Here is a 16133-nt window from a genome sequence, read left to right on the forward strand (position 1 = left end):
TTATGGAACTACAAACCAGTAAGCCATACAAATTATTGATACATTTTGCAAAAAGGTATTGTAAGACATGTTAATGGCAAACTGTTGATCTGTTGATAGCAGTCACATTTACAATATAAGATTAACATTGAAGTGATTTTGTTATCAGTATACATAGCCTTCCTCTATCCATTTAACCCTTTCATTTGTTACCAAAATAATATGGGGTCACCAAGCACCAACAGTTCACATTATTCTACATCGGATACCTAAAAAACCATTCAAAGGAGATAATGCGAAGTTATAACGAGCATTGGAACTGAAGGCTTTTTCTCATTATATTGGACTTAATCGAGTAAATAAAATGTTAAAGTGCTTTACCAATTCATGGAATCACAAACCAGTTAACCATACAAAATATTGATACAGGCAAAAGGGTAGTAAAAGAAATGTTCATGTCAAAATGTTGATAACAATCACATTTAAAATATAATGTTAACATTGAAGTGATTTTAACTGATGGTATTTTAGTATTCAAATCAATCAGCACCTTCGATGTTTACCAGACGTTAATCGTTGTTACTGGTTATGCGCTTCTGTACTGACAATTTAGTCCATGAATAACAAATCCATATAAATGCGATAGTTCCAATCTGCAATCACGACGCTCAGGTCCGTTGATACTGTTCAAGCTATGCTAGGAAATGGAAATGTTGGAGAATATTGAGCGTTCAGTTTTACTATATTTCAATCTTTCATAAAATTACGAAGCTTGGAATATGTTCGGTCTTCCCCATACTAGACGGAGGTAAGTAAGTTCGGTAGTGATTTGCAGTTGTTGTATTCTTAACTAACCTTGTTTTTTTTAAGGTGTTATATAAAAAATGTTCACGAATGTAGTAGACTCATAAAGTCGAGCGGGCTTGCCCATTAAATGAGTTGGTCGACACTATAATGTACAAAATTTTAATCCCGTTGTTATTGTTTTGTTGCTTCATCTTTATTTCTGATATCTAACACAATTATACGAGTACATGCAGTATATATTTATAAAACAAATATTTGTACGATATCAATTTAAGAGTACCCATTTATTTTCAAGACATTTTCATGTACAATTAGATCATTACTAAGAACTCAACATAGAACATCTATATATAGAGAAGGTGGATGAAGCCCCATCCAGCGCTAATTATTCAAAACAGCGCGTTTAATAGTGGAAACTAATTTGAAATTTATCATTTACGGTAACAGCAATGTCCTTTCAAATTCACACAATTTTTCTGAAACAAATCAATACGAGGTCATATGGAGTTGATTTATTTTCATTCAACCTCGCAATTATCCTATGAGTATAAAGGCGAAAAGATAGTACCACTTCGTATTCTTTTTTTCAGAAATATATAAGCAACGACATGTTAGATACAGTGTGTTCATGTTTATATATTCATGGTATTATTGAAAGAGTATATCATCAGTAAACTAATATTCCACAGAATGGATAGTGATATGTTCTTATAGAATATCATCATTTTACAACATTGTCTTAAAAGGGGATTGTAAGATTGCAATTGATTCCGCAGGGTTTTCACCGAAGCGGTTACCTGAGAGGAGAGTTGGAATAACGCGGTGTTTTAATTGACTCATATGCTCCCTAATAATATTGTAATACCATCACTGTTCCATTGTTTGATGCAGATGATTTACACCAATCACCCCGACATTATTCGACGTCATTGTTGTTCTCAAGCTATCCTAAAACACCCTTAAAATAGAGTAGATTCCCGCAAAAGCAGTATCAGAGTTTCCTTTAAATGATTCGTCAAATTAATAAAAATGAATTAATAGCCAGCCTCTTTAACAAGAGTTTGGGCGAAATGATTTAAAATTTAGTAACAACGCCATTAACCTGCCTATAATATTTTAGCACCAAATATTTTACATGGAAAAAAAACATAATTGAAAATGATGTGCATGCGTTTGCAAAAGGTTTTGGGACTTATTAAGACATTATCATTTCCATTAAAATGATCAACCGTAAGGAATGTTCAGAAGGATATTTCTTTTGATATGAGGTACCTATGCATGTATTTTGCCATTACTTCAATGTTGTCAGAATGTATTTGCAATTAGCTATAAAATGTCGTTTTACGGTAACCCCCAGCATATTCGGTGGCATTCAGGTCCAACTCTCTCGAGGTAAACCGGTATTCGTTTAAGCGCTCAGCTACACTTTTGTCCCAAGATGACAAAGGACTTTTACCTCCAGCATTAACAACACGCAAGATTGCACTATATTGTATTAAATTGGTCACAGTGCGGTCTTTGTGAGGAACACAATAACAAGAAATCCCATTCTATTGAAATTTAGAATATAGTCAGAGTCAAATTACATAGACCAGAACATTACAAATTGCGTATAATACCACATACTTTACAATGATTACGGGTGCGCAAGGTGCTATAAAGTTCCTTATATAGAATAACGACTTTCCCTCTTAGACGACGTTATTTAGTCATACTTAAGATACAGGCTTTGCTCTTCTCGAAATGTCGAGCTTAGAACCTTTTTTCCGGTACTGTTATGGAATGCCTTCAGTAACCAGTTATCGTGACAATCGTAGGCGTGGCAACAACAAGATTAGCAAAAAACGGTTAAGCGTTCATTTACGCTGACATTGTTGTGTGAACGGCGTCAAGGCCTATTTAAGATATAAAAAACACTCCGAATGAAACTTCGTCGTTTCTTTTTGGGTATTTTATTTGTTTTATTCTTACCGGACAATGTCAAATTATACCAGTATAACAGACAAACTCCATGTGTGTTTGATTAAAAATGCGCAAACTAGATCGACGTTTAAAAGGCATGAAGAAAGCCGGCTTTCATACACAAAGAAATAATTTGAAAACGCAGATTGAGTACACTGTGAATTGGTCTCAAGTGGTACGTTTCCATCAATAGTTTATAAATTTTATTCTAATGTTTTTTAAAGATCTCTACATTGATGTACAACATTTTTCCGGCAAAATAGGTGGCATGTTTCACCTTTCTTGTACAACTCTTGTATGCAAGAGTTTTAGTATCAGTAGCAGTTGTACGAACATTGAGACAAAGTTTGTCACCAATAAGTTTCATGGCGGATCCGATAAAGTTGGTAGCTTTACTTTAACAAAGCTCTCCATGAATGCTTTTGTTTTCTTGCAGTAAGATATGCGAAGCAATCTTCGCCTCTGACGTTTGAGCTTTGCAACATCATCAATGTAAAGGACCAACTTCATTTCTGCAACCGATATTGCTTAAAATATCTCCTACATGCCTGCAAACAGTCCTTGCAAATATTTATTTGTATTCAACGTCATTCTTTATAAACAAGATTCGTTATCTCCTGTCGTGCATGGAATGAGGAGTGTTCGATTTCTTAATTTTCTAAGTTAATACCAAATGCAGACAACGATTTATTGCAACGACAATGTCAATAAAACTATATATGGCCGCAGTTTCAATAGACAGCAGAAGTTTATGTGTATCATATTATTCAGGAAAAATTTAATGTCAGCGACAATTTTACGACGTGAATGACTTCTAAGGTAACCGATGCACAAATGAACTTTACATGTAATTGAGCCATTGACAAACAAGTACAGTTTTTTTCTGCCATGTGACTTCATTTAACTTTGGTATCATTTGAAGGGCATTGCTAAGAGATAACATTAAATTCATTACAAATAAACGTACCGCATTTTGTTTTTTCGACCTTTATTTCATTTTAATACTAAACCGAAAGAGAAATAACCGATATTTTAATATTTCAAGTTTAAAAAAGCCTGTTTGCAATATTGTTATCATTATACTATTAACATATTTTCCTATACCCAATCAACCCTTTCATTTGATACCAAACTAATATGGAGTCACCGAGCACCGACAGTTTATATTTTCTTTTACAAAGGATACCTTAAAAAAACATTCAAAAATGCAAAGTGTTAACGAGAACTGGAACAAATGTCATTTTTTTTTCTTATTACATTGAACTTAATCGAGTGAACAAAAAAAATAAGAGCAAAACCAATTCATGGATATACAAACCAGTAAGCAATACAAAACACATTGGGTAAAAGGTATTTTAAGAAATGTTAATGGCAAACTGTTGATAGCAGTCACATTGAAATTATAATATTAACATTGAAGTGATTTTGTTTTTAATATACTTTTTACATAGCCTTCCTTAACCCATTTAACCCTTTCATTTGTTACCAAAATAATATGAGGTCACCTATCACCAACAGTTTACATTTTTCCTCATCGGCTACCTTAAAAACCATTCAGAGGAGATAATGCGTGGTGATAACGAGCTTAAGAACTAATGGCCTTTTCTCATTACATTGAATTTAATCGAGTGAATAAAAAGTTTAAGAGCTTTACCAATTCATGGAATTACAAACCAGTTAACCATACAAAATTGATACATTGGGCAAATGGGTATGAAAAGTAATGTTCATGGCAAACTGTTGATAACAATCACATTTAAAATATAATATTAACATTGAAGTGTTTTTAACTGATGATATATCAGCATTCAAATCAATCAGCACCTTCCATGTTTACCAGACGTTTATCGTTGTTACTGACTGGGGATGCGCCTCTGTACCGACAATGTAGTTCAGGAATAACAAATCCATATCAATGCGATAGTTCCAATCTGCAACCACGACGCTCAGGTCCGTTGATAATGTTCAAGCTATGCTTGGAAATGGAAATGCGGAAAAATATGGAGCGTTTAGCTGCTGATCTTCGACCTTAAATTAATCTGAAACTAATCATTTACTGTAACAGCAATGTCCTTTCCAAGTCACACAATCATTCTGAAACAAATCAATACGAGGTCTTATGGAGTTGATTTATGTTCATCCAGCCTCGCAATTATCCTTTCAGTGTAAAGGAGGAAAGATATTACAACCTCGTATCAACTATTTTAGGAATGTATAAGAAACAACATGTGAGCTATTGAATATTTATGTTAATGCATTCATGGTAAACGAGAATATGATCAGTAAATCACTATACTTAATCCAAATGAATAGCCATCTGTATTTATTTAAGATCATCGTTTTATTACTTCACAACATTGTCTAAAGAGCAGATGGTTAAGAAGGACATGGTTGTTCAATACTTGAGCTATAAATCACTTGAGAACTAAATCAATATTTAATGGGTATTTTTTTGGTTGAACCCATCAATGCTTTTATTCAGAACACCTTGGCCATTTTCAATAGAAAGCAACCTCGGATGTATGTCGGTACTACAGTAGAAGTAGTTCGTTAGTTTAGATATTAAGATTATTTAATTCAGGTTTTTAATGTGTATCTTGTATAATTTTATTCAGATTGATTGCCAGTGAAGTGTATTATTGCTTAAAAAATTAAGATTCCAAGGAGTAAAATCCTTGGTTTAAACTGCCATATTTAAATCACTACACGATCTTCTTGCATTGTGGTTAAATGTTAAGAATTCTGATATTTTAAACCATTCATATACATCAGAGGTTGTTTTTATGGAAAATGACCGAGGTATGCCTATTGCAATAGTTTCTGCAGTGTTTTCGCCAAAGCGGTTATCCGATAGTAGGATTATATTAGCACGGAGCACGGATGTTTAATTTACACTTATGCTTCCGGAAATAAATAAAAAAAACTGTTTTGTTTTTCATGCAGATGTTATGCACCAATCACCCCGATGCCATTGTAGTGCTTCATCCATCGTTAAACCCTTGAAAATAGAATTACTTCCAGCAGAATCAGACCTAATCTTGTAAATAACACGTTGCATAAAATAATGAATTAAAAGCCTGCGTAATACTAGATTAAACTCCGTACAAATTAGAGCATCAATGTTATCATAAAAATACATATATTGGATATGTTATAGTGCAGTGTTATGTATATTCTTTGTATCAATAATCATAGGAGTTAGTTTGTAATTAGGAGATATTTACAACAATTAGTACTGCACTGTTGGAAACCTGTATGAAACTTGATGATATGGCAGCTGTTCTGTGACTTTAGTTTTTTTGGTTTGATTATTGTGGCCATGTCGTCTGGATGCTGTAACATTACGTCTTGCATGTATTGATGTCTGCTAATGAGCTCGACCTTTCAGTTGATGTGTTTTTATTCCGAGTAGTATGATTGGTAGTTGTTTTGCAATACAGTTTTACTGCTGTATTTTAGTTTGAATGATAATTCAAGGAACGTTTCTTTAAGATACAATCTGATTCAGAATAAAAGAAACCATAAATAAGTTAATACTAATTCTAAACATGTGTGTCCATGTTTTTATTGCGCCTATGTTGACTATTCGGCATCATATTGATTAAACGAATAGTAAAAAGAGCGCAACTCAGTCGTTTTAAAAGTGTGCACATTCAGTTTCACTTTATAACATTTGAAATTTGCAAACCATCGTTTGCAACTGTCAATGCAATTGGTACGCATCGTGTGAATACTTTTTAACGATAACACTCTTATTTCGACTTTTTAAATATATTATGACCTTCCTGTTAAAAAAAAGAGATTATACATTTTGGAAAGTTTTATTTTGTTAACATAACGCTTTTTATAATATGCCTTTATGTGGTTTATAGAGATCTATTAGTTGAATTCAAATGATACACTTGTTCAAACAGTGAAAATTTCAATTTAGCATTTTTCACTGTTTATTAAGCCCGCTTTTACGTCATTATCAAACGTAAGCGCACATAGGGTGTAACAAAGTTTTAATACTTACATTCTTGGTGCGGTTTTTTTTTTCTGAAAATATCTGTCTTTAATATTATTTGTTGGCTCGAAAAACGAAGAAAAAATGATATTTACAGGTACACCACTCGTGGCATATTGGTGCTCTCTCGTTTAAATATATTACGATCTTACACTGAAGTAAAATTATACCCAATTAGGTTTACAGACCAAATAAATAGTTTATAAAGTACGAAATTTAATACTGAATCAGATTCACAATTTCAATACCATGTGACAGAATGTATTAGTGGGAAGTAAATAAATGATTTCTCCTATGTGTTGCGGAAACTAAAATGTGAGTATTGGATTCCTCAGATGTGGAAATGTTCACATGTTCCCCCCCCCACCCTTCGATTCAATTAGCAAATGTTAACGTAATCAGTGCTTCCAAGTATCTTTCAAATAAAGCCAATTTCCATAACAGTTTCCTTCTTTCATCATTGCACTCCGCTCGGATCATGTTAATAGCAGACAAATCTTACAAATCTTGGATAATGTAATCCCCAAATGGATTGCTGTATAAATGTCAGTGACTTTCGTCTTCCGCGGACTGCCTCCGGGGAATGTAATAAACGCACCAAGCGTATACGGAACCATTATAGTCTAGATTCATGAATTCATGTACTGGATCCATGTAAATGTATAACAATACCAAACAAGGTGATCCATTTCCTCGACATCCATCGAGGAAAATTGGACGGTATTTGAGGAGGCAAAGTGTTCATTGTAAGGGCAAGGAGCAAAACGATATGTTCGCTTGGATGAATAGATCTAGGTGAGAAAACTTGTACAAGCTTTTCTTATATTATACCGTACATTGTTATGTTTACTTATATCAGTGGCAGTTGGCTTTAAATAGTATGATTTTCAATTTGTAGTTTGGCGGGCCTTATCTGAAGTCTAGTTGTGTGTAACTGATGAGTTTCTTTCCATAAAGGCAAAAACTTCCTTTTTAAGTTATGAGGTAAAATATAAGAATAGAACATACCAATTCGAAACGTCTTGCCTTATAGTGACCTCCCAGTCAGTCCGCCAACATTGAATGAACATAGCTTTCGGCTTCAGTAAATTCAATGTTTGTGGACATGTCGGTCGCATGATCCTTAGCTTTTGGCTTCAGTCAATTTAATGTGTGTGGACTTGTCGGTCACTGTAATAAATGGAGGCTCTCAGACACTATTTCTTATTGAGTTAACGAGTTAATTTCCTACGATACATCATGATAACCATATGCCATATACCTTTGCTTTTTAGGATTTTCTCTAACCAAAATTACCAAACAATTTATTAGAAGGCTATGGCTTGATTTCTTGTAGCAGATGAGTTGAGTTTAGTGTTCAAATTTTAAAGATGTGATGCGCTGTTCTTCTTCGCTTGTTGATAAGTATACAGAACTCCAGCAGGGATAGTCATGTCTTGGATTCGGACTACTTTTAAGTCAGATTATAGAAGTGCTATATTTGGAGTCGACATGTTGTGAACGCTGTGATTTATTAAGAAGAAACACGAAATACATGTGAAGCTCTTTCAAACGAAATGTTTGCATGCAGAAGGCAATCTTCTTAAGTAATTATAATGCTTGACACACACGCACATTTCCTGACAGAAATTTTCTTCGTTACTTTAAAGCTGCACTCTCACAGATCGACCGTTTTGACGTCGAATTAGCCAATTTTGCGTAAATGTCTGAAAACCAGTCTTTAAAGACCGAAGACAAATGCTCAGATCGCAGGCTTTAATATTTACGATGAAAAAGATTTAATGCCAACAAACGCATTTTTTTAAAAAACGACAGTAACGCTTTTTAGCCATTACACATTAGATTCCGAACGTAAATATTAAAACTGCGACTGATCTTTTGTCAGCAATCTTATTTCACTAGTTTCTAAACATACATGCAAACATTTTGCCTCAATACAAGCTTAACATAAAAAAGTTGTTAAAACGGTCAATCTCTGAGAATTTAGCTTTAAGATCATTCATTTCTGGTCAAGGTTTCTCATTCTTTACTAAACTATGAACATACATTAAGTCCTGTTTATAATGTTATATGAAGGGAAAGGATATTGATTTTTTTCATTTAATATTCTATCTCTTTATTTCTCAATGATATTAACAAAAACGTGTGAACTTTCATAATAAGGTTAAACCAGTGCACTTCTAATTAATTTCCCTACACATTTCATTGCAAACAGGTTACACTTGAAATTGGAAAAAAAACAACATTCCTAGCGTTTCACGTTTATGACAACCATACCTTTACTTAAAATTCAGGTGAACCCCAATTAATCTAAACACAGAAAAGATATCTCGCCTTTCTCCTAAGACAATTCACTCTCTTTGAAAAGTAGGAACGTTTTTTTTCTATGGAATCCATATTGCATCAGGCCGGAAGACAGCAGACGCTCGTTCCAGCAAAAATATCAAATCTCTTAGAATTTGTTTTCTCTCTCTCTCTCTCTCTCTCTCTCTCTCTCTCTCTCTCTCTCTGAGTGAAAGTATTGAACTGTATTTAAAGTTTAAGAACTATAAAGTATGTGCATCGCTCAGACATAAACAATATATATCAATCAGAAGTATCTTTCTCAATCCTAAATATAGAGAGGGCATCCTGGACCACATCCTGGAATGTGGCATTTAGTTATAATGTACTGATAAATCAATCCTATCCCGTTATTTTATGGAAACCTCTTCCGATTTGTCCTTTATACATAAATGCACCCAAAAGTATCTCAATCTGATAGTCTGTGTCAAGGTTTTCGAGTTTCACTGTAAGTCATCTAAGCACCTCTGCGTCTGAAAGTTTCTTTGAGGTTTTTTTAACTGACAAAAAAGTAATTTTAAGCATCAGATGGTGCGGTCAAACAAGTCTTTGCATTCTCGCAGACACAATTTCACCAAATTTGGACATTTCACGTACTCGTAGGAATGCGGACGACTCATTTAAAAAAAATACGCGAACGTTGCTTAATCTAGGAAATGGAATATTTTGTTAAACCGGACAAGATAAAAGCATTTAATAGTGATAATTTGCCGAAAATTGTGAAATAAAATACATTTCTTGCCAAAGTCTACTTATTTAACAAAGCAGGTAGGTCCCTTTAGGTTTAACACAACTAATTAATTTTCCTATACATTTCAATGCTGGGATTGGAAATTATTTTTTATAGCGTTCCACATATTTGAAAATCATACATTTTCGTAAAATTCAGTTGAAACTAAACTGATTAAAATAAAAAAAAGATGACGCATTTCTCCCAAAGAAAATCTCACTCACTTTGAAGTTGTTGTGTGTTTTTTTCCTTCAAATAATCCATATTGCATCAGACTGGAAGACAGCAGATTCTCGTTCCAGCAATTAATATAAAATATCTGAGATATCTATTAAAATATCTCTGAGTTTAGGAATTGAACTGAATTTAAGATAGAACAACTTAAAGTTATGTTCATCGCTCAGACATAAACAAATTATCAATCCGACTTTCTAAATCCTAAATATAGAGAAGACATCATAGACCGCATCATGTACTTAGCATTTAGCTATAACATACCATAAGGTCTTTAAATAGTTTATGTTAGAAATGGTTTAGAGGAGTTTCAAACTTTGAAATTATAAGTCAAGTACATTTCTTGCTTTCAAGCAAATTATATTTGAAATATTGACCAAATTTGATATCAACATGGTTCATGAGAATTTGATGCTAATTATGCTGGGCTATAAAGTGGTAATATGAATTGAGTTAGTTAAAACAAAACAAACAAAAATGTTGTTTTCTCCTTATGACTCCAATAACAGAGTATGTAGTAAGTTATTAATATTTTATTTTTGTTTATACCCATTGTTATTTGACATAAAATATTGTTCCAGATAATAGACGTCCATTTGTAAATATGTTCCATGTACATTTTAGTCACAAAAGTAGAACGAACACTTGGACTGGTAATTAATAATTTGGTCTTAATACATCGAAGAAGGATGTAGCTAATGGGATTACTTGTTTTAAATAGATAACCAATAAAGTGAATAAAGTCAATGATGTATGACCTAAATTGAATACATTACTATGAAAACTTTTATTGAATACTGAATAGTACCTCTGAACTGAGAACAAGCATTGTAAAGACAGTTTAGTCACACACGTGTTTTAAAGACGAGACCTCGCGCCCATTTAAATCTCAATCAAATTTGAATCTGCAGAAACATCGTTTTTGACAATACGCCTTTTTCTGTTTCCTCTAGTTGATTTTCAACTTTAATTCTTGCTGAGGTTGATTTCATGCAAATGTCTTGTAATGTAAAGAAACTATGACAGTTTGATAAGATCTTTATAGAAATTCTCATACAAAATATTATATTTTAAAAAAAACATTCCTCGTTGAAAAACTATTGTGATGTTATTTGTTGTTTCGCATTGTCTTAAATAATCTTAATTTACATATTTGACAAGAAAAAAGTATCTTACTAATGACATTTACGTAGTATTCTTGTCAAATAAAATGATGTTACTGGCTCAAAGTGTTACTCATTTTTGTTCTTTAAGAGGAGCTCTAGAGCAAACCTCTTTAATTTTAATACTTCGCTTTGATCAAAATTAGCAAATTGCTGATTGGTCAAAATGAATCCAATTTATAGAACATTGTGTGTGCCTACAAAATGTGTGTACTCGCCAAACGATAATATTCATCCTCTCCATGTGTTATGCAACTGTTGGCAGCTATTTATTTCCAAAATTACCTTATTTGGCTCAGCAAATGCATTTTGATAAGGTTTCTTATTCAGAAAGACCTTGATGAAAATACGCATCACTGTCTTTTACTGTTACTAGTTTCAACAACTTCTGCTTTGGCCCTATCTAGTCCAGTCATGTTAATTAGCGTGGTTAGCGCACTCGCTTCTCACCTAGAACACACGGGTTCAACTCCTGGCTTGGGCGCATGTGAGTTTGGTATGTGGCCACCAAGCCGGATATGTGGATTTTCTCCGGGTTCTCCGGTTTCCCCCACAACACAAGACCACACTCTCGCGCAAAATCGTGCCAACGACAGTGATTAATAAAATGTTGTAGTAACATGTTTTACAATCGTTGTAAAATAAATATGTTTAAACTAAATTAATGAGTACAGCAACTGTTGGAGAAACCGCTCTGGTCGTTGAGTTTTTGCTTCTCAAAATCAGTATTTGTGAAACATTACGCAAAAAAGAGGATATACTGAAAAATAAAACAATTCCGTTTTAATATGATATCCCCAGTGTGTGTTCCATAAAGCATGTCGTTTTCCTAAGCTTTTAATGGAATGTTTATATGTTTCTTTTACTCAAATGTGTGAACCGATAAACAAACCAGGGAACGATTAACTCCTATGTCATAAAATTGGAATTGCTGACAGAATGGAATGAACATTTTACGATCCGTCTGGGTTCTGGGGCTACTTAAATAAACTGTCCAAAAACTGGGCATGTTTTCCAGTAAAGAAGTTTACTTAAACTATGATTATCTGTTTTATAGTTCTATCTTATTCAAAATCAATACATACACATGTTTAACAAACAAATGATATAAGTGATACATCTTATCCTACTGACTAAATGATGCATTAATGGAAAATATCAATTACTGATCATAAGATTATAACCGTGTTTTTAATAGCTGAAAACGCAAAAAAATACCAAATGATTGGTGAGTGCTAAAATATTTACTGTGATCTACTATCGTCTCATAAGATATCCATAAGAACCATTGTGTTCGACATTTATTCATCCGTTTTAGTTAATCAAAACATTTGTATTAATAGTGGTAAATCTTATTTGGAGTATGAGTGCATCTTTAATCATACAGGGAAACAAATTGAGACATAAATGTGCTGTTTTTCCACGACTGAAGTGTTTCAAGTCGATTTGGAATCTTCTAGAACCTTATAAGTGATGACGCAGAGTCTAAAAACATTGGGCTGTGACGAAGGCAGACGAAAATATTTTATTTATGCAATATATATAGCGTCTGAAACAACATTTCCGACAATCAGTACACTATAAAACCAGCAGACGGTGTCTTATTAATTCCATTTTCCAGACATTAACGTTTAAATCTTACCTATGCGTGATGCAAGAACATAAGTTATTGACGCACACGCTATTTCAATACAGACCTTCACATTTTCGGAAATAATGAACAGTATAAGATGAAGAATGTTTTTCTCTCACGATACATGTGTTATAGATGGTTGTTTTAAGACATACGTTTGTTTTTTGCGACTTCAGAGTAAATCAGCAGCGAGAGTTACCAATAAATCATGAAAACTACAGGAATAAGCCCAGCAGTCCAAACTTTAAAGGGTCATACTAAAGGTTAAAGGGACACACTAAAGTTGATGCAAATAATAAAAAATCAATGCATTAATATGTTTAAGTCATTTCACTTTGATCAAAAAAAACAAAAAACATATGCTTTGTGTACATATAAACGAATATTAGCGATATTTTTCGCTTTGTTAACCTTGGCCACGTAGCTGTTAATTCAAGACCAATTTATAAAGACTTTTTATCTTTTTTATCTGTTTTGAATCAACCTATATTGTGGCTGTTCAATATTCTGTTTAAAGTAACACTCTTATTCAAAATCAATACATACAAATGATAACAAACAGAAATTTGAGTGATAAACCTTTAACTACGTACTCAATAATGTATTTATGGAAAATATGAACTACTGATGACAAGATTGTAACCATGTATTAGATAGCTGAAAACGCAAAAAAAAATGAAATTGATTGGTGGGTTCTAAAAGATTTACTGTGATCTACTATCGTCCCATATGGTAAAAATATTGAGTTTTCTGCACCTTTCTTTCAAATTAAATACGGTGTCCTCCAAAAGAACCATTGTTCTCGACATTTATTCATCCCTTTTGGTATATTAAAACAATTGTAGTAATAGTGGTAAATCTTATTTGGGAGTAAGAGCGCATCTTTAAATGCAGGATGATAATTCAGACATGTTTGACACACTAATGGACCCATTATAGAGGCGAAGTCATTCCAGTATATATTACTTCGTACAAAATTATGTGTTAAAACTTTATGGAAAATATTGATTACTGGTTACAAGATCGTGTATTTAAAAGCTGAAAATGTGAAAATATGAAATGTCTGGTGGATTACTCTTTAAGATTACAGTGATCAACTATAGTCTAATAAGGTATTATTACCACATTTTCTGCACCTTACTTTCAAATTAAATACGGTATCCTTCATCCTTCCTTTTCGGTAAATTAAAACAATCGTATTAATTTTGGTACATCTTCTTTGGTAGTTAGAGTGCATATTTAATGCAGACCAAACTTTTGTTCATGAAACTATCAGAGTAAGGAATATTTGAACGTAAATATGTATTGCGTGAATAACTTTGTTACCCATTTAAAACAGCTCTGAACCCATGATTACAAACAGTTTCACCTCATACTCAGAAAAGCACTTTGATCAAATACTGAAGAATCATCATTATTCCATGCGTTTTAAAACAAAATAAATCTGAAAAACTCTTAAATTTCTATTAGTTATTAACTTAAGCATCTTTATCATAAAAAACAACTAAAAAAAGTACACTGAAATAATGACTTTACTAACGTCTTGGTTCAGAGTTTAAGACATAGGCCCAGAAAACCGAAATCCTTAATGTTTCAAAATATCTATACTATAGTCTATAACTTATTTTGTCAAGAGATGAATGCCTGATTGTATAACATATTATCTGTAACACAATCATATAATTTTCATCTATACTCCGATAATAGCATTTTAACAACTATTAGGACGTTAGGGAATACGGGCGCAATGTTATTAGTCTCCGGCAATTTACAGGTATAATTACGCCGCTTTTATGTGTCGATCAGTGTGGAAAAATAGTGTCAATTACATTTCGCCCATGAGTTCATCTACTATTCGAGAATTGGATTCTGTTCACGTTTCACAGTTAAATGCAAGAGACAGTATTCCGAATATTGTCATCAAAGGAAGTGATGTTCCGATGATCGATTATAATCAAAAATTGATTGGTATGGCCTGAATCGGCAACAATCGATAGTATTTTGTGGTTATCGATGATCAATTTAAACGGCGAATTGTATTACTTCTTCCCCCCTGTTATTAAAATTAATTTCCGCTATTTTTCAACCTTTGAGTTCATTTAATCATCCGCAAGTGTTCTGTTATTATTGTTTACATTACGGCGAAAAGCAAAACAACACTAAGCAACTTCAAACATACACATAAACAAGCATAGTTAAGAAATACAGGTTATTGTGCAAGAACACAACTACAATTAAATATTGCCAAGACCGATTGTACTATCGATAATAGGTCACTTGAATGGTAGCGATTATCGATAGTCCATCTGGAACCCATTCCCAACACAAATCACTGGACCAGAATAACTATAAATAAACTAAATATGGTGACAAAGAAATATGTATTAAAGTGCATAATCGAATCCTAGACGTTAGTGTCATGCTTATGGAGCGCTTGTAAGCTGTGACACGATGTAAGCTGCTTGACGAGTAAGAACTACTATTATCCTAACACTAATGTGTCTACAGACGCCCCGACATTTATTTTCACAGCTTCTGCGTCTTAAGACTCATTTCCTCGAAGTGCCATTTTCCTATCAAAGTGTCCCTAATGTGAATGTTCCAGCGCGTGGAACAGATCACGAACTGCGCACATCGAAATCTAGACAAGGATATCCGTTCCTCCTGAGAAACAATCTCGTTAATATTTGAGCTTTTTGTTGTGGAGAGGTGAATTTCATTTTCACTCTTTCGTAGGGAGACGTGATAGATGCGTCATTTAAGATGGTGTCTTGGGTTGTGCTGAACAAAAGTGTTGAAAATAGTGATATTTCAGTTGAATATTGTTCTATAATGACAGCCGGAACAAATGATAACAGTTATTACTAGAAGTGCACCGTATATATTGTTAGAAGAATAAGTTTTTGGCAACCTTAAAAAATGAGTAGTACGGAGTTAACAGTTCCTGCACAGCCTCAGATCAAACGGAGGACCAGTGTTAACTCTTTACGGCATAAAGGGGTTCTAAACTGGGTGCGAAGAAAAAGGTAAGGAAGTATGCATTAGGTTAAATAATGCCGTTGTAGAACAGAACAAAACATACATTTCATTAAGACTTGTACAACGTTCGTACCCTGCAATACCATACATGTGTTCATATGTTTTGGTGAATGCGTATAAACTATAGAATTACATTTATAAACAACATTATTTTGTCAAATATTTAATTGTTATCTGTATCTTTTATTTAAATTTCAAACGTTGTTTTATCTGAAAGTGCGTCAATAGACGCATTTT

The 16133-nt window shown here is 33.3% G+C and overlaps 1 protein-coding gene across 4 annotated transcripts in view; it reads left to right on the forward strand.

Annotated features, from left to right (window-relative positions):
- Nucleotides 1–16133, forward strand: part of LOC128209001 (ankyrin repeat, SAM and basic leucine zipper domain-containing protein 1-like) — a 181336-nt gene that overhangs the window by 154281 nt on the left and 10922 nt on the right. Inside the window, exon 1 of one of the 4 annotated variants that reach the window (XM_052912795.1) lies at nucleotides 691–787. The exons of 2 other annotated variants lie outside the window; for them this stretch is intronic. In XM_052912795.1, the coding sequence (XP_052768755.1) occupies nucleotides 759–787 (29 nt within the window). In that variant the 5' untranslated portion in view covers nucleotides 691–758. Of the gene's footprint in view, nucleotides 1–690; nucleotides 788–15555; nucleotides 15884–16133 lie in introns of those variants that run through there. One more of the 4 variants, XM_052912792.1, reaches the window with a different exon arrangement.

This window comes from Mya arenaria, chromosome 11, assembly GCF_026914265.1.
Source record: "Mya arenaria isolate MELC-2E11 chromosome 11, ASM2691426v1".
In the NCBI taxonomy this organism is placed as follows: Eukaryota; Metazoa; Mollusca; class Bivalvia; order Myida; family Myidae; genus Mya; species Mya arenaria.